This window comes from Schistocerca piceifrons, chromosome 2 (genome assembly GCF_021461385.2).
Source record: "Schistocerca piceifrons isolate TAMUIC-IGC-003096 chromosome 2, iqSchPice1.1, whole genome shotgun sequence".
Lineage (NCBI taxonomy): Eukaryota > Metazoa > Arthropoda > Insecta > Orthoptera > Acrididae > Schistocerca > Schistocerca piceifrons.
Window position 1 is genome coordinate 508,439,147 of NC_060139.1, and position 19,276 is coordinate 508,458,422.

Consider the following 19,276-nt stretch of genomic DNA (forward strand, 5'->3'; position numbering starts at 1 on the left):
TCTGAAATGTAACATCCACTGTTCAAAGTGCCGTCAATGCGAACAAGAGGTGACCGAGACGTGTAAGCAATGGCACCCCATACCACCACGCCGAGTGTTACGCCAGTAAGGCGATGACGAATACACGCTTCCAATGTGCGTTCACCGCGATGTCGCCAAACAGGGATGCGACGATCATGATTCTGTAAACAGAAACTGGATTCATCCGAAAAAATGACGTTTTGCCATTCGTGCACCCAGGTTCGTCGTTGAGTACCCCATCGCAGGCGCTCCTGTCTGTGATGCAGCGTCAAGGGTAACCGCAGCCATGGTCTCCGAGCTGATAGTCCATGCTGCTGCAAACGTCGTCGAACTGTTCGTGCAGATGGTTGTTGTCTTGCAAACGTCCCCATCTGTTGACTCAGGGAATGTTTTCGTAGCAGTCCCTGGGTGATTTCGTCATTCTGGAAGGCACACTGCAGCAACACAAATATGGATAGACGCATGCACTTCTCCGCGGATTTAACTGGGAACATTTATTGGCGGACGCGGATAACTGCACTGCCACACGTGTGCAATCAGTGTAAATACACGTCGCAAGCGTCACTTTGGACTGAGAGACAGGGTTAAGTTGCACAGCTCAAAAGTCAGTCATTAAAAGACCTGTAACTACACTACTGGCCATTAAAATTGCTACACCACGAAGATGACGTGCTACAGACGCGAAATTTAACCGACACGAAGAAGATGCTGTGATATGCAAATGATTGGCTTTTCAGAGCATTCACACAAGGTTGGTGCCGGTGGCGACACCTACAACGTGCTCACATGAGGAAAGTTTCCAATCGATTTCTCATATACAAATAGCAGTTGAACGACGTTGCCTGGTGAAACGTTGTTGTGATGCCTCGTGTAAGGGGGAGAAATGCGTACGTTTCCGAATCTGACAAGGGTCGGATTGTAACCTATCGCGATTGCGGTTTATCGTATCGCGACATTGTTGCTCGCGTTGGTCGAGATCCAATGACTGCCAGCATAATACGGAATCGGTGGGTTCAGAAGGGTAATATGGAACGCCTTGCTGGATCCCAAAGGCCTCGTATCACTAGCAGTCGAAATGACAGGCATCTTATCCGCATGGCAGTAACGTTAACATCGATTGCCGTTTAAGGTGGTCGGTGGTACCGTTACAAGCCTAATGAGTACAGAATTTGGATTGAGAGTACATCGAAGAAAGCCGAACGCAACGAGAAATAGCAGAAATGAGAGCAGCGAGAAACTTAATACCAGGATTGGTGATCACGAAGTAGAAGTTAAGGAATTCTGCTACTTAGAGAGCAATATAACCCGTGACGGGTGGTGCAAGGACGACATCAAATGCACACTAGCAATAGCAAAAAGGACAGTCCTGGCCAAGAGAAGTCTACTGGTATCAAACATAGGTCTTAATTTGAGGAAGAAATTTGTGAAAATGTACGTCTGGAGTGCAGCATTGTATGGTAGTGAAACATGGACTGTCGGAAAACCAGAACAGAAGAGAATCGAAGTATTCGAAATGTACTGCTACAGACGAATGTTTTAATCAGGTATACTGTTAAGGTAAGGAATGACGAGGTTTTCTGCTGAATCGGCGAGAAAGGAACACTGACAAAAAGAAGGGACAGGATGACAGGACATTTGTTAAGACATTAGGGAATAACTCCCATGATACTAGAGGGAGCTGTAGAGGGTATAAACTGTAGAGGAAGACAGAGAATGGAATACATTCAGCAAATAATTGAAGACGTAGGTTGGAAGTGCTGCTCTGAGGTGAAAAGCTTGGCACAGGAGAGGAATTCGTGACGGAACGCATCAAGTTAATCAGAAACCAGATGAATCAACAATAAATGTATAAAAAAATGGGACATGTAGATAGTCATTTTTCTCTCCCTCAATAAGTAAGTGGAATAAGATAGGAAATATTGGTGAGAAATACCGTGGCTTGCGAAATATGTATGTAGATGCAGAACTACTTCTTCATATTACATTTACCACAGTCTTTCTTTTGAAATTTATTACACGTTATTGCCCATATCGTACGTTTACCAATGTATTCATTAGTGTTTATAGTTTTAAGATGTCCTTCAGGTGATTTTCTTGAAGAGAAATATGGCCACCTTGAAATCCTCTTCCTGTTTCTGAAGTATTTAAAATGAATGAGCAGATCACCTTTCGATTAATTTAATTTGGCGACCCGCTGTCCATGATGTCAAGGTTTTCAATTCAATCATTTGAACGAAACACACACTATGACTATTTTAAAAACCCAGGCCACAGAAAGTTTTCTGTTGATCAAATTTGCATCTCATCGAAGACATATGACAGGTGCCAATATAACAAAAGACAGTTTTGATAGCAAAGTCATCTCTATGCCAGGCGGAGAAAGTTCCACCTTGACTTTTAATTAAAGTACAAGGAACTTGAATTTAGTGAGAACGACTGTTTAAGTATACATGAAGAAGTAATTCCTATGGTGTAGTAGCACTGTTACTAATGTTAAATAGCAAATCGTGGTAGAGTGAGCCTGCTGTTGCCTCCCACTTCTCATTCATTCCTACATCAAATAGTTTCCTCTTGTTTCTGGTGTCTGTAACTAGAGGCCTGCAGTACTGTTTACACAGTACATACCCGTGTTTAGCGTCGCCATCCACTCCTTCGAGGCCTTCTGCTAGCGACCGCCGGCAGCGCCACTAGTTCCACAGTCCGCCACTGCGGCCCTGCTATAGTTGCCGAAACTAGGCCAGCGATAAGCGGAGCCCGCAGCGACCCAGTTGGCGGGAGGCCCTGGGTTCGGCTCCTGCTCATACGATTCTGCCTGATATACCGGCTTCCATATTTACGTTAGACAGCTCACTACAGAGAATGCGTTTCCTGTATCACGAATGCAAAGTGTCCCGTCTATCAGTGGTATCAGAGGCGTGAATGGCGTATTTGTGACACAAACTGGGTTCGCGTAATTATTACATTTGTTGTCTCTATTAATCAAGCAAAGAATTGTGTAGTGCTACAAATTTGTATTATCGAATACTGATTTTATTAGCTGTTTGGATGACGCCAAAGGGAAAGACACATTTTGGAAAACCATCAGAAAAGTTAGATTTATAATCATAAACATTTTTTATTCATTTGAAGAACGACAAGGAATACAATTTTCGTTAACAGAGGTTTCCGAATAATATTTCATCTTGCAATAATTTCGTTTTAAAATATGATTGAAATACAAGAGACACGTATAAGATGCTACCCGTGTAAAATTCAGAAGTAACATGGATTATGCAGCAGAAACCCGAAACAAATCATCTGAACTTTTATATTTATGTTTTGTGCTTAATATACGAAAATGTAATTTACTTGGTCAGTTGCTGCTTCACTTTGCTAATAATATTTTTCTTTGAAATCTTTCATCGTCACGACGGTGCTGTTGAAAGTAATGATAAGGACAGTTCTAAAAAAGAATACAGACATCTGGGAAAAAGCTTTCGACTCTGACACTCAGTGTAATGTTATGCATTTCCTGTTGCAGAATCCATGTTACTCAGAATTCATTGATGATATCTTGGCACTCTAATGACTAGAAACGCAGTGACGCGTAATAACTGAGTGTTGGTATTTAATAAAAAAAAAAAAAAAACGTTTTTGACACAACATAAGTACCAGTAAACTCAGATATTTTAGGATAGCGATAACTATAGGTTTCAATACAGTCTTACGTCTTTTCTGTTTCATCAGGAAGTGGTAAGTAATATTCAGGTACAATGTAGCATAGATAATAGTTTTAAACATAAAAATGTAGCTTTACAAAAATATTCTCCTCTTAGATTCCAAAAAGCACCGAATGATGTTCACTTCGCAGAAGCCTACAATTTTGGGTCGAACTATATAGTTTCAACAAAATACTGCCCTTATGTTAGTTTAAGAACAGACCGTTTGTCCTATCTTTGACATTTCAGTGGTCAATAAGAGATCTGTTTATAAGAATCAGTAGCGTTATTTGTATGGAAGACATCAGTACGTTAAAATATTGAGATAGTTTTTCGTATTATAATATACTAATTACCTGAAGTCTTATAATATTACCCTGTGTGCCCGAAAAAATTTCAGTGATCGTTTTCCAAGTCCCAGACATAAAAATACTAATAGAGTATTTGGGCCCACTCATATTCTAATCTTGTTTCCAAAGCTCTAAATGGAACTTTCACCCACGAAAACAAAGAAAATTTCTTATCTTAAAGCTTATAAATATATTTTGCTCCTAAAACGTAGCTTTAATTAATAAATACCAATAAATAATGATAATGAAATGCATGACTAAGACAGATTCACTGCGACACAACAACATAAAAAGAAACAAATGTTGCTGAAACAGAGAGGACGAAGTAGTGCTGTGTTACATATTCGAAAGAAGTTAAGAGAGGCTATCAGGTCAGGGAGACACATCTCGTAGCAAAAGAACGCTTTCCTGCAGACCTCACCAAAAACATGCCTAAGAAGGAATATCATTACCATGTACTGTTGGAGGCCTTTTATTTTTGAGGCAATCTTTAGGGAATTTTAATGAACTCTGGAAGCTTGTGCGGTTTTACGTATTTGAAATGCCGTCGGAAACAGCTGTGTCAGGAAAGACCAACATCTTGGTCGGAGGTCGAAAATTTCAGATATGCAATAGGAGAGAGCTCTGGCACTTGTTAAGAGGTGGTACGAAATTGAGGTTGTGTGTGTGTGTGTGTGTGTGTGTGTGTGTGTGTGTGTGTGTGTGAGAGAGAGAGAGAGAGAGAGAGAGAGAGAGAGAGAGAGAGAGAGGGAGAGAGAGAGGGGGGGGGGGGGGAGTTGAATGAGAGAGTAAGCGAGAGAGAGTCTGGCATCTCGTCGAGATAGAGCTCATTACAGTTTGATTTAAATTGGTTGGCATCTGACTTTTAAAGTACCAAAGTTGCGACGTTGTCCCGACAAATATTGTCACTAGGTAGGCACCACAACACTCCACTTCAAGCGGTGATAGAAAATCGCTTTAATCTATTACACTCGCGTAAGGAAATTCGCATATGGTATAGGCCACTGTAGTCTCTAAGCAAGTCTAAATTTTATTCTTAAAGCTAGAAATATGTTGGAGGCGGACAACTGGATATTGAACGAAAGCAAAGATGGACGCTTGACGCTTGTAGGTAGGCGAGAGCAACAGCTGCAGACCTGGCGCCGGCTTGTCGCACAGAGGCCCACGAAAAAGACAGGCCATATCGCGTACGTCACAGCACGAGTGCCAGTGGTCTCCGTAGTCTCCGGCGGGGAGCGAGTAACTGTTTCAGAGAAGTTTAATAACGCTTGACCGCGCGTTTAAATGCATGCAAGCTCTCTATAACACACGACAAAGTTATGACCTGTAGGGGGTACCTTTTCAATAATTACATATTGATTTGCAGTGGGCCAAGCGATCACGAAGTGTGGCGGACAATCCGAGTAGTATGACGTCACGAATTCGATGAAGACCCGGTATTTCTCTGGGGCCCCGCGTTGCACCACCTGACGTTGCTGGTCCCGCGGTGGACCAGCACCACCTAGAAATGTTCAGTTAGTGTTGGGCGGACCGCAGCTGCTATGAGCTGCCAAACTCGTTTTACGCGCAAGCGTGACTTCGGCCCTATCCGGAGGGTTCCAGATGGCTCTGTGATGCCTGTATAAGTGTGCCGGCTCCTGCGATCAGTGGCTTTTACTCCTGATGATGGTGGCGGGCACAGTCGTCGAAAGCTGGAGTGTTTTATTTGAAGTTATGCTGTTTGTAAACCGAGAAGTTTTTATCCACAATGACGTTAATTTTTTTAAATCCGGTAACAGTTTCCCGTCTGGGAATCAACTTTAAATTTATTCCGTCACATCTCGTGAACTATTAACTCAATGAAACACTATTTTGTTGTTGTTGATTACGAAAAGACCGTTTTTTCCAAAGTTACCTACGGTATTTCTTTGGTACGTACAAGCTTTGGGAAACGGCGTTTTCTTGCGATTATGTTAGTTTTTAACGTGTAACAGATATGAAGTTTTAAGTCGCTAAAAGATCTGTAATTCCTGTGTGGTATAAATACCTATAGTGACTCTAAGGGTGCCAAAAATATTTTTTTCATTTTAATTAGGGACGGAGTTTTTTTTTTCGTGGAATAGGCTCATTTTCGTATCCGGGTAAGTTCTCTACTTGAGAACTGACAAGCATTATACTTTACGCAGAGGAAGTGGCAACACAGCGTGTGCCCATAATGCCAGGACTGCTGCCACTAGTGTATTGCTAGAGGTAGCAGACTAGCACGCTAGTTGTCAAATGCCAACTACTTTAAATCGGGCTACAGTGGGCTGGGCGTAAGAGGGAATAACTGTGCAGAATAATGACGTAATCTACTTCCGAAGAATGGAGACTATTTCGTTAGAAGGGGTTCTCTATCGAGCTGATGTGCCTGATTGTCCTTTAAGATGACGCAGAAGAAATGAAGTTCGCTGCGCGACGGTCGTGCCGCCGCAGCAGATTCGCGGCGCAGTCGAGTCCTCGGTGGTCCGTCTCCTGGCAGAGGGTCCCGGCTGGTGGCGAGCGGCGGGGGCTAGGGCTCGCGCACGTGCTCCTGTATCCAGAGCACGTAGTCGGAGAGGCGCGTGTAGAGGCCGGGCAGGCGCGGCCGCGCGCACCCGATGCCCGTCGACACGATGCCCACCACCGTAGTCAGCTCGCCGTCCGCCACCATCAGCGGGCCGCCGCTGTCCGCCTGCAACGCAACGGTCCTCTCAAAGCCCTTACCAGCCAGAGAGCCTTGTCGCTCCGTAATGCTGGACACGTGCAACACAAATTCACTGCAACATGCATCTCATACTATTACATACACCACTGGCCATTGAAATTGTTACACCACGAAGATGCCGTGCTACAGACGCGAAATTTAACCGACAGGGACAAGATGCTATGATATGCAAATGATTAGCTTTTCAGAGCATTCACACAAGGTTGGCGCCGGTGGCGACACCTACAACGTGCTCACATGAGGAAAGTTTCCAACCGATTTCTCGTACACAAACAGCAGTTGACCGGCGTTGCCTGGTGAAACGTTGTTGTGATGCTTCGTGTAAGGGGGAGAAATGCGTACCATCACGTTACCGAATTTGATAAAGGTCGGACTGTATCCTATCGCGATTGTGGTTTATCGTATCGCAACATTGCTGCTCGCATTGGTCGAGATCCAATGACTATTAGCAGAATATGGAATCGGGGGGTTCAGGAGGGTAATACGGAACGCCGTGCTGGATCCCAACGGTCTCGTATCACTAGCAGTTGAGATGACAGGCATCTTATCCGCATGCCTGTAACGGATCGTGCAGCCACGTCTCGATCCCTGAGTCAACAGATGGGGACTTTTGCAAGATAACAACCGTCTGCACGAACAGTTCGACGATGTTTGCAGCAGCACGGACTATCAGCTCGGAGACCATGGCTGCGGTTACCCTTCACCCTGCATCACAGACAGGAGCGCCTGCGATGGTGCACTCAACGACGAACCTGGGTGCACGAATGGCAAAACGTCATTTTTTCGCATGAATCCAGGTTATGTATACAGCATCATGATCGTCGCATCCGTGTTTGGCGACATCGCGGTGAACGCACATTGGAAGCGTGTATTTGTCATCGCCATACTGGCGTATCAACCGGCGTGATGGTATGCGGTGCCATTGGTTACACGTCTCGGTCACCTCTTGTTGGCATTGACGGCACTTTGAGCAGTGGACGTTACATCTGAGATGTGTTACGACCCGTAGCTCTACCCTTCATTCGATCCCTGCGAAATCCTACATTTCAGCAGGATAATGCACAACCACATGTTGCAGGTCCTGTACGGGCCTTTGTGGATACAGAAAATGTTCGACTGGTGCCCTGGCCAGCACATTCTCCAGATCTCTCAGCAATTGAAAACGTCTGGTCAATGGTGGCCGAGCAACTGGCTCGTCACAATGCGCCAGTCACTACTCTTGATGAATTGCGGTATCGCGTTGAAGCTGCATGGGCAGCTGTACCTGTACACGTCATCCAAGCTCTGTTTGACTCAATGCCCAGACGTATCAAGGCCGTCATTACAGCCAGAGATGGTTGTTCTGGGTACTGATTTCTTAGGATCTATGCATCCAAATTGCGTGAAAATGTAATCACATGTCAGTTCTAGTATAATATATTTGTCCAATGAATACCCGTTTATCATCTGCATTTCTTCTTGGTGTAGCAATTTTAATGGCCAGTAGCGTATTTCTCCGGAAATACTGATCTGACGATACTGCTCGTCTGCTTTGACCGTGGACGTCTTCACAATGCTGGGCGTGTAGGCTAAGCTTGAGTGAATCGGGACATCGGCTGAATAGGGACAATTTTTGAATGTCTATTTACCGGTAGAAATGGACTGAAACTACACTTAGCTGACAAAAGTCATGGGACAGCGATACGAACACACAGAGATGGCGGTGGTATCGCGTACACAAGGTATAAAGGGGGCTTTGCGTTGGCGGAGCTGTCATTTGTACTCAGGTGATCCACATGAAAAGGCTTCCGACAGGAACTAACAGACATTGAACGCAGTGTGATATTTGGAGTTAGACGCATGGAACATTCCACATCGAAAGTCGTTAGGGAATTCAGTATTACGAGATCCACGGTGTCAAGGGTGCGCGGAGAACACCACATTTCAGGCATCACCTATTACCGTGGACTACGCGTTTTGATTACATTCGTCAGTGCTAACACACAAACAACACTGCGTGAAATAACCGCAGAGATCAATGTAGGGTCACCTACGAACGTATCTGCTACGACAGTCCAGCGAAATCTGGTTCTAATGGGCTATGACAGCAGACGACCGACGCGAGTGCCTTTGCTAACAGCGCGACATCGTCTGCAGCGCCTCTCCTGGGCCCATATCGGTTGCACCCTAGACCGTGGCCTGCTCAGGTGAGTCCCGATTTCGGCTGGTAAGAGGAGATTCAACGCAGAATCGGAGAGGAAACGAATATGTGAAAAGTACTGTCAAGGAGGAGAGACAAGATGAGAGGATATCTCTTAAGACATCAGGGAGTGAGTTCCAGGGAATAGGTTTCAAGTGTTCCGCAGGCCCCACGAAACCATGGACCCGGGTTGTCAACTACGCCCTGTGCAAGTTGGTGATGGCTCCATAGCGATGTGGTCTGTGATCACATGAAAAGCACTGAGTCCTCTGGTACAACTGAACTGATTGACTGGAAATGATTATGTTCGGCTGCTTTGACACTATTTGCAGCCATACAACAACGACACGCTGTCATCCATAAAAATTCCATGTCACCTTGCCGCAATTGTATACGATTGGTCTGAAGGGCGAACAATTCGATATAATGATTTGGCCAACCAGATAGTCCGTTATGAATCCAATCGAACATTAATGGCACGTAATCGAGAGGTCACCTCGTGCACAAAATCCTACACCGGTAACACTTCCGCAATTATGGACGGCTGTAGATGCAGCATGGCTCTGTATTTCTGCAGTGGAGTTCCAGCGACTTGTTGAGACCACGCCACGTCGAGTTTATGCAATACGCCGGGCTAGAGGAGGTCCACCACGTTATTAGGAAATAGCCGAGAACCTTTGTCACCTCAGTGTAAGAAGTTGTTGCCATTCCCAGATTCTTGTCTGTCCTTGATGCAACAGAAAACTGCTTGACAAGTGTCAGTCTAGTGTCATGTTCTTAATTTCTGCCGGCCGTTGTGGCCGATCGTTCTAGGAGCTTCAGTCCGGAACTGCGCTTGTGCTACGGTCGCAGGTTCGAATCCTGGCTCGGGTATGGATGTGTGTGATGTCCTTAGGTTAGTTAGGTTTAAGTAGTTCCAAGTCTAGGGGACTGATGACCTCAGGTGTTAAGTCCCATTGTGCTTGGAGTCATTTGAACCATTTGAATCTTAATTTTTCACAACAAATATCAGGTGTTGAAGGTGACACGAACAGAAACTTTTGATGTCCAATATTTTGTTCTTTAAATTTAATATACTTATTTAACCGTTACCCTTATTATGTACTCGTTTGTGCTACATTTTAAATAGAAGATCTGAAATGAAATTATGGTACATCTGTTCATGGAAAATGGTTTCAGTGGTACCAACCTCTGTAGACTCAAACACTACTTTTTTGGTGAATAGGGACGTTATATTAAGGCTGAATAGGGACGACACATCTTTATGATTTATGTTTCACTATTCTCTCGCAGATGAGTAATGATTAAGGTGGTTGGTCTGAAGATGATATGCGCAAAACTATTAGCGCATTCCGCCAAGAGAGGAGATACGCCATGCTGAAGAACTATTTGGGTACCTCGGTCATATCTTCACCATCATCTACAAAGTGCTAATGATGTACAGCTGAAGAAGAAAGGTTGCCAAATTACGCTTACCGTCGAAAAAGGAAAGCAGTTAGAACGGATGCTTAGGTTGTCGGCTCGTAGTTTCGGAGTGGATTCTAACGTCGTAACAAAAGCGAAACAACATGAAATGATAGGAATTAATTTGCTTACTGTTTCTCGTTAATTGCAGCCCTGAAATAACATTCAGGAAGGCTGAAGGCCTCTTTCATATTGTTGCAATGGCCTTAGTAAGAATGACGTTGAGCAATATTTTACTTTATTGGGTAGAACTATGGATGTACTTAACTTGTTTGGTGAGCCACGATTGTATAACTGTGATGAATCTTCCTGTCAAGTGAATAATAAACCAAACGAGAAAATTTTTGCAGCGAAAGATTCCAAAGCTATCTACTCTCAGAGTGAGGGATGAACTCGTTAACATTCTTGCTTGCACGTATCAACAAAATTGGGACTCCAGATTCAATGTCAAGGAAGGATAAAGGGATAGTACCGTGAAAATTGTGTAAGGGTTAAGGGAAAGAAGAAGTTTGTTTGTGCTAGATGTGTATTTAAAAATGACATTCAGAACTACGGACGTTGTCATGAGACAAACAGCATACTTCATTAATAAACATGTACAGTATGTGTCAGTTAAAAGAAGAAGAAACGTTGTTTTAACACTGTCCCGACTCACCTAAGTAACTGCCCCGCTTCATTCTCACTGGCAATGGTAAATATGGACATCTGGTACGTAACCGTTATCTTTAATACATTATCTATGTAATAAATTACAAAAGAAATAGGCTAAATTGTTCCTTAAATATTATAGTAAAGTATGAACTAGAAACTTTACATTGTCTACTAACAGTAAAACCACTACTTCAAATTTTCAAATTTTTGTCCCAGTTCACCCGAGCTTATCGTACGATTAAGACAGATTTACTGTAACCCAGTACGCACCATAATAAAGCTTACAAGCACTCCGGACAAAAAAATTAGTCACTCCTAGGAGACATAATACTAATATCGTGTAAAGCTGCCTCTAAACTTGATAATGTCTTCACATCGACGAGGAAAATAGTCCCCAACTTTCTCTAGGTATGCTGTGTCAGGTTAAACTAGAGTGTTCGATAACACTTCGCCAAATGACGATAAGTCACCTTTCAACCTAACCTGGACCTCGAGCCACATTACATGTCGTTAAGAAGTTTGCATCTGAGATTTCGTATTCACTTTCATTGGCTTCGCCGACACACAGCCAACCTAAAATAACATCCGGCCACTCTATAAATCAGTCTGTCACTGCAACCTACATTTCAAAAACTAATACAAGTACGAAAGAAATATTGTCAGTGTTGTTCACTTTCTTAAGCAAATCTGTGACGATTAGAACCCACAGAGCAATTAAAATGCGGGGATATTGATTGCTGTGTTTCATCGCTATCCCAAATAGTCACAGACATTTTCTGTGGTCCAATGGTTTAACGGACCTGTCAAGATACGATAATGCTTGAGCGTTCGTCCAACCCTTGTAAATAGTTGTCATCTTGGTAAAAGGGAGTGTTCACAGCATGTGGAGATGTGGAAGAAACGGCAACAATTGGTTACCAAAAATGATGAAATAAACACTCTGTTTCATGTTCACGGTAACTAGATTGCGGTGGACACAAATCATGGAACGGAAAGCACCACCAAAACATTACAGAACCACCTTCGGCCTAAACTACACCCAGCAACCGGGTTAAACACCCAACTGGGCCGTTTCTGCACTCGACACCTTGCGTAATTTGAAGAGAGACAAAATCATGATTCGGCGGAGCCCACTACACGCCTACAGTCAGTTAATGCCCAGTTTCTCTGTTGCTTGGCCCACTGAAGGCGCGCAGCATTAGGTGTCACTGCGAGGCTTTTGGGAGATGCCTTACTCAAAATGACGATTGCTCGGAATTCCGTTCGCAATGTTCCCTCCGAGGCTGATTGAGATGACCTGCATTCACTAAAAGCAGTAACTCCTGTCAGGTTATTATTGACTAGACGTGACTTTCCTGTCAACTGGGAAAAGCTGCATTTGCTATGCAAGCTCTGTTTATTTCTGAATAAGAGAGTCTCTGTTTCAGAATTTGTTGATGACGCCCAGAATGCTTGAATACACAGAGTGTCTAGTTCCGTTAGGATAGCCAGTGTAACGTTCCAAACTGCATTGCTATCTCGTGGCGAGTTGTGGCGTTACGATTTTTGAAGTTTCAAAACCAACTGTGTAGAAAGTCAAAACATTGATTCGACCCGAATACCGAGATGCAGGTTCCTGTTTGCTCCTCCGCGACGACACCTCAGCTACAAATCGAAGGCTGTGCGTGAGTTTTGGCCAGAAATGGATCACAGTCCTGGATCACCCACTGTCTTCGCCGGATTTGATCCCATGCGACTTCTGGTTGTTTCCCAAATTGAAGTTGGCAATGAAATGACATCGCTATGATGCAGTTAACAACATCCCAGAAAATTGTACCGCACTACTAAATGCGACTCCAAAGAAGGACTACAGTACTGTTTCAAAACACTTTTAAAGCGATTTCAGTTGTGTTTTCATTCCGTAGGAGACTATTTTGAGTAAATACAGTGATTTTGTGAACATAATCCATGACTTATTTTTCATAGCCACAGTCCTAACGTAATACATCGTGTATTTTGAAGTTTGTAAAAGTAACAGTCGTTTTTAGATCTTTTTTTTTTAGCTCTCTTCTATGTAGCTATTGTACTATCCGTTAATTTATCTTCAGTTACCGCATCATATTGGTTGAGGTGGGCCTTAGCGAGCCTAGTATACATCGTTAAGTAATATTACATAATACTATTTTAACTGTAGGTTATTGGTTCGTGTTGTAGGCCTCATGCACCAGGTATTACGAACACACTCACCCAGCAGGAGTCTTTGCCTCCGACTTCAAAGCCAGCACAGATCTGCGAGTCCAGTATTTTGGTCTTCTTGCCTTGAGATTTGTACCAATCACGGCACTGCTCGTTGTCCACTACTTGCACATTCACCTGAAATGGAAATTTTGTTATTCTCAAGACGATAAATGATGAATGAGATGCTCATGCTAACGATTTGTTACGCCCCGTTCGAGAAATAAATTACTTTTTTTGCTGTATGTAGACAAGATTTTACCAAGAACATTTACTTGTGAAAAAGTTGTTAAATGTCATAAAAATAGCACATTCTGGCAATGAGTTTCGAAAACACTAGCTGTCGAAATGTACAACAGTTTTGAGGAAATGCTAAATCTTTAAAAGTATTGATTACAATGTGACTCCCTCAGTCCCAGAAATGAAAGTTGTGCGTAGTATTTTGAGTCTCTCTTATTCTAATCTTGTTTTTAAAATTCCAAACGAAAAATATATATGCTGTAATAATTTCAAAGTTTATATATTGCTTCTAAAGCGAAGCTTTAAGTACTGGGTGTTAAAAAAGTGTTCTGTACTTTGAGAGGTGGTAGTATGGACCAATAAAAGACAAAAATGTCCATAAAACCTGGGTCAACATCCATACTTTAAGAGCTTTGAGTACTTAGTCATATTCACTACCATGAAACATCTCGTCTAATGCAATCTCTTTGCTGTTACCAACGACCTGAAGGATGCAGTAAACAAATGAATGGACATTGTTCTCTTCCTGTGAAACAGCATGTCTTATAATCTGTCTGTTTACTATTATATGCAACCTGAGCTTGTGAGCCTTCGCTGAAGGAGGTGGTCGGTAAAGTGTCCATAAGAAGACACTGTTCAGTACAGTGTCCATAAGAAGACACGCTTCTGTCCGATGTCTTAGGGAATCACGCCATCCTGGAAAATTCCGAAAGTGACCACCTTCATCTCTTGGCACTTTTGGGCCTTGGCCAACAAGTTGCTGAAGGCTGATCGAAGATGAGCCGCTGAAATTGCTGCAGTATCGTCCAAAATGTTCTGCTGAAGTTCTTGAAGACTATGAGGGTTGTTGCGATACGCGTTAGACTTGAGGGCTCCCCACACAAAGTAATCGCACACTGACAGATCAGGTGACCTTAATGGCCAGCTAGGGCCGCGACCGAACTGACCCCTGCTAACAACTCTGTCAGGCGTGAAGATTGTGAAAATGTGCCCCAAGGTTCGGCCGACTGTATGGGCAGTTGCTCCATCCTGTTGGGGTGTGGTTAAGTGCATATATTTACGTCCAGTCGTATCCACTCCACCAGGGTACTTAAGTGCCACACCCTGTACATATTAATGGGGCTTGCATACACCAAAGATTACAAATGTCCCCACAACCAAAAATCCAAGAGATTAACATCGGGGGAACGAGCTGGCCGACGAGCGGGACGTACCGACGAATCCATTGCCCATTTCACATTTTACAAACTTATCAGAACACAAACCGGTTCCATTACGACTAATGTATGCACTGCATTCACCCAGAACCGTGAATACGCCTTACGTATTAATGCAAACGGATGTTTACTGCTTTCTGTATCCACGGACAATAGCAGAGGAATGTGCCAGTGTCTGTTTGCTGCATTCCGTAAGTCGTTCGTCACAGTAACGAGCTTGCAGTAGCGAACGTGAACAAATGGTCATAGCTGTTACGGTATGCATTTTGGTTCCCATGTTTACTGGACATTTATGTCTTGTTTTGGTGTATGCTACCACATCTAAAAGTAGGGAATACGTTTTTAACACACAATATACCAGCAAGTAATGATAATGGAATGTATTATTAGACAGGTTCACTGCAATACGAATAATTTTAGACCTAGGAATAGTAAAGGAACTCAGAGGTAAGTATGGTGAAAAATGCTCTAATCACTACCAAATAATATCATATAATGCTTTCTGTTTCGGCGAACAACGAGAACATGAGACAATTCAAGCATTCTACGTAAGGTATGCAAATAAATATTAACGGTTTAGGTGGGTGCCTGTCATCTTTCTAAATGCAACATTTCTCAATAACTGCTTACATGGTGTGCAGCCAGTGCTGCATGAATGTTGCGCCAAGGATGTCAGAAATGACCACAAGCAGCTACTTAATTTGTGTGGTGTGGTGGCATTAGATATAAAATCTGCTGAACTTTGTGATGCCAGTCTAGAAACTATTTGATTTAGGAAGTAGCTTCATGACTACAACTGTTGGAGGAATTTCAACATATTACCAAGTCCCGAACTAGAAGAAACGTAAGGCAGCAGTTAGGTGATTATTAGGGTCAAGAGCGTAGATTTAGACAACAGGAAAAGAAGAAAGTGAATAGAGGTGAAATAATATAAAAAACGTTTTCAACAACCATCTTGCTTTGAACTCGTGTTAAATGTGTGAACCAGTCTTGACATCACCAGCACTGAATAGGATAACACAAGACTTTGGATCATTTCAGAGCCCAATCGAGGTGGTCCCACGGATTTTCGACTGGCTTTAAATCTGCGGTGTTTGGTGGTCAGAAAAGTACCGTAAACATATCAACATATCCTGGCACTCTCCGAAGCACGCACGTACACTGCGAGCTGCGTGAAACGTTGTCTTGTCCTGCTGATGCCGGCCAGAGTGGCCGAGCGGTTCTAGGCGCTACAGTCTGGAACCACGCGTCCGCTACGGTCGCAGGTTCGAATCCTGCCTCGGGCATGGATATGTGTGATGTCCTTAGGTTAGTTAGGTTTAAGTAGTTCTAGGGGACTGATGACCTTAGAAGTTAAGTCCCATAGTGCTCAGAGCCATTTGAACCATTTTTTTGTCCTGCTGATAGATGCCGTCATTCTGAGGAAAAACAAACTGCATGGCGGATGGGCATTGTTCCAAGGATAGAGGCATACTTTTCTTGATCCATTGTGCCTTCAACAAAGACGAGATGACACAGGGAATGTAACGAAAACATTGCCGAGATCATAACGCTCCCTCCTCAGGCCTGGATCCTTCCGAGGATTGTTACAGGGTGGCATTTCTATAGTCTGATAATGGCAGAAGATAAACACGCGAAGATAAGACCACGAGACATATTGCTGACATTCGCCTACTTCGCTAGAGCGACAAGTCAAATAATCTGACGGTGTGTGCACCGAAGATCTTACATTACGCACACCACAATAAGTGTCGTAATACTGTAGATAAAAGGTATAGTGAGGGAAGTGCTGACCTTCTGCAGGACGTCTGCGCGCACGCCCTGGTTCTCCTGCATCCAGCCCCAGCCGGCGGCCGTGGCCTCGCGGCCCGAGAAGCTGGAGGACCCTGGCGACCCGGAGGGCGCCGGCAGGCAGGCGGGCCACGCAGAGTCGGGCCGCCAGCGCACCTCCGCGGCGAGCCGCAGCAGCGCCACGTCGTGCGCGAACTTGCGGCAGCGGTAGCCGGGGTGCACCAGCAGCCGCTCCACCGCCAGCGCCGGGCCGCCGCCGCCGCCGCGGTGCGCCGCAGACAGGTCGTGCGCGCCCACGGAGACGCGCACCTGCGAGATGGGCAGCTCCACGCTGCCGCTGCACCAAGCGCGCACCTCGTTAGCACTCGCTGTCGTCGCCGCATGGCACACACAAGGGTATTTTGCTCTAAAAGCTGGCCCAGAGTCCACTTTTCAAGTGGCTCTGAGCACTATGGGACTTAACTTCTAAGGTCATCAGTCTCCTAGAACTTGTTGTTGTTGTGGTATTCAGTCCTGAGACTGGTTTGATACAGCTCTCCGTGCTACTCTATCCTGTGCAAGCTTCTTCATCTCCCAGTACCTACTGCAACCTACAACCTTCTGAATCTGCTTAGTGTATTCATCTCTTGGTCTCCCTCTACGATTTTTACCCTCTGCGCTGCCCTCCAATACTAAATTGGTGATCCCTCGATGTCTCAGAACATGTCTTACCAACCGATCCCTTCTTCTAGTCAAGTTGTGCCACAAGCTCCTCTTCTCCCCAATTCTATTCAATACCTCCTCATTAGTTATGTGATCTACCCATCTAATCTTCAGCATTCTTCTGTAGCACCACATTTCGAAAGCCTCTATTCTCTTCTTGTCTAAACTATTTATCGTCCACGTTTCGCTTCCATACATGGCTACACCCTGTACAAATGCTTTCAGAAACGACTTCCTGACATTTAAATCTATATTCGATGTTAACAAATTTCTCTTCTTCAGGAAGGCTTTCCTTGCCATTGCCAGTCTACACTTTATATCCTCTCTACTTCGACCATCATCAGTTATTTTGCTCCCCAAATAGCAAAACTCCTTTACTACTTTAAGTGTCTCATTTCCTAATCTAATACCCTCAGCATCACCCGATTTAATTTGACTACATTCCATTATCCTCGTTTTGCTTTTGTTGATGTTCATCTTATACCCTCCTTTCAAGACACTGTCCATTCCGTTCAGCTGCTCTTCCAAGTCCTTTGCTGTCTCTGACAGAATTACAATGTCATCGGCGAACCTCAAAGTTTTTATTTCTACTCCAAATTTTTCTTTTGTTTCCTTTATTGCTTGCTCAATATATAGATTGAATATCATCGGGGAGAGGCTACAACCCTGTCTCCCTCCCTTCCCAACCACTGCTTCCCTTTCATACCCTTCAGCTCTTATAACTGCCATCTGGTTTCTGTACAAATTGTAAATATCCTTTCGCTCCCTGTATTTTACCCCTGCCAACTTCAAAATTTGAAAGAGAGTATTCCAAACGATGACATAAATGCATTAGATTTTATCTGCAAATAGGGGTGTGGGTTCACAGCTAATTCACTTTAAACAAAAATTTGGAAACAACCATGAATCTGACGCGAATATAATTGAGTCATCTTTCGTGAATCTCCTACTTATCAGTCGCACGAATAAATATCTAATTGTTTGGAAAAATCCTACACCATCATCTCCTCACTATTGCAGACCAATAAGAATTAGATGTGTTCATGAAACAGCTGATGTTACTAATGAAGAAATTGGTTTTATCAACAGACAAATTGAAACATTACAAGAAATAAAAATTTCAAGGAAGGAGGATCATTTAACTATAAAAACACATTACTGAGGACTACGGTTGATGCAAGGGTGTGCAGTGCAACAACAGACACAGCGTCGACAATGAGATGCTACATTTGCGGGGCCACCTCAGAAGACTTCAGTGGCTTGCCAAAAACCCATGCCCGAGTTAGATTTTTCAAATGTTTTGTTGCACTTGACAAATCCGTTCAGAAGACGAAAAGAAGCTTATTCAAGAGAGGAAAAACTAACACAAGAAATGTTCAGAAATCCACTGCGATTAATTATTGTAGATGTTCCCCAGCAAGGCTAAAAATGATAGAAATACCAGCAGAAGACTTTTTTCAGACCCTGAAACATCAGCAGAAATAACAGGTGTGGATCTGCAACCTATCTATTGATTTTGGGTTATCCTAGAAGCTACTCCCATAGGACATAGGATAGACGTGGACAAATGTTCTGCTTATATGCTGAAATAGCAATACTATGTGTTGAATTATATCCATGACATTCTAAGTCTCCCACTGTACACAAGATTTTGGTGCACGTTCCTACTGTTAATGAACTTACCCATAGGCAGTTTATCAGAAGAAGTGTCAGACGCCTGCAACAAGCACATTCATCCGTATACGTTTGCTAGGAAATTCTCATGAGAGGAATGCATTCTGGGTATAATAAATAGACTCCTACTGATATCTGGTCCATTAATAACAGGAATGAGACCAGAGCCAAAGAAAACCAGGAAAATCTTCTGAAAAGAAACATTATATTTACTGAAACTTCCTGGCAGATTAAAACTGTGTCCCGGACCGAGACTCGAATTCCCGAGTTCGAGTCTCGGTCCGGCTCACAGTTTTAATCTGCCAGGAAGTTTCATATCAGCGCACACTCCACTGCAGAGTGAAAATTTC

At 43.6% G+C, this 19,276-nt stretch overlaps 1 protein-coding gene across 1 annotated transcript in view; it reads right to left on the reverse strand.

The window, feature by feature from the left end:
• Positions 1 to 4,792: 4,792 nt before the first annotated feature.
• LOC124777094 (transmembrane protease serine 9) overlaps positions 4,793 to 19,276 on the reverse strand; it is a 44,754-nt gene continuing 30,270 nt past the window's right edge. Inside the window, exons 3-5 of the mRNA XM_047252375.1 lie at positions 16,554 to 16,887; positions 13,315 to 13,440; positions 4,793 to 6,761 (exon numbers count right to left, since the gene is read on the reverse strand). Of these exons, the coding sequence (XP_047108331.1) occupies positions 6,600 to 6,761; positions 13,315 to 13,440; positions 16,554 to 16,887 (622 nt within the window). The 3' untranslated portion in view covers positions 4,793 to 6,599. The remainder of the gene's footprint in view (positions 6,762 to 13,314; positions 13,441 to 16,553; positions 16,888 to 19,276) is intronic.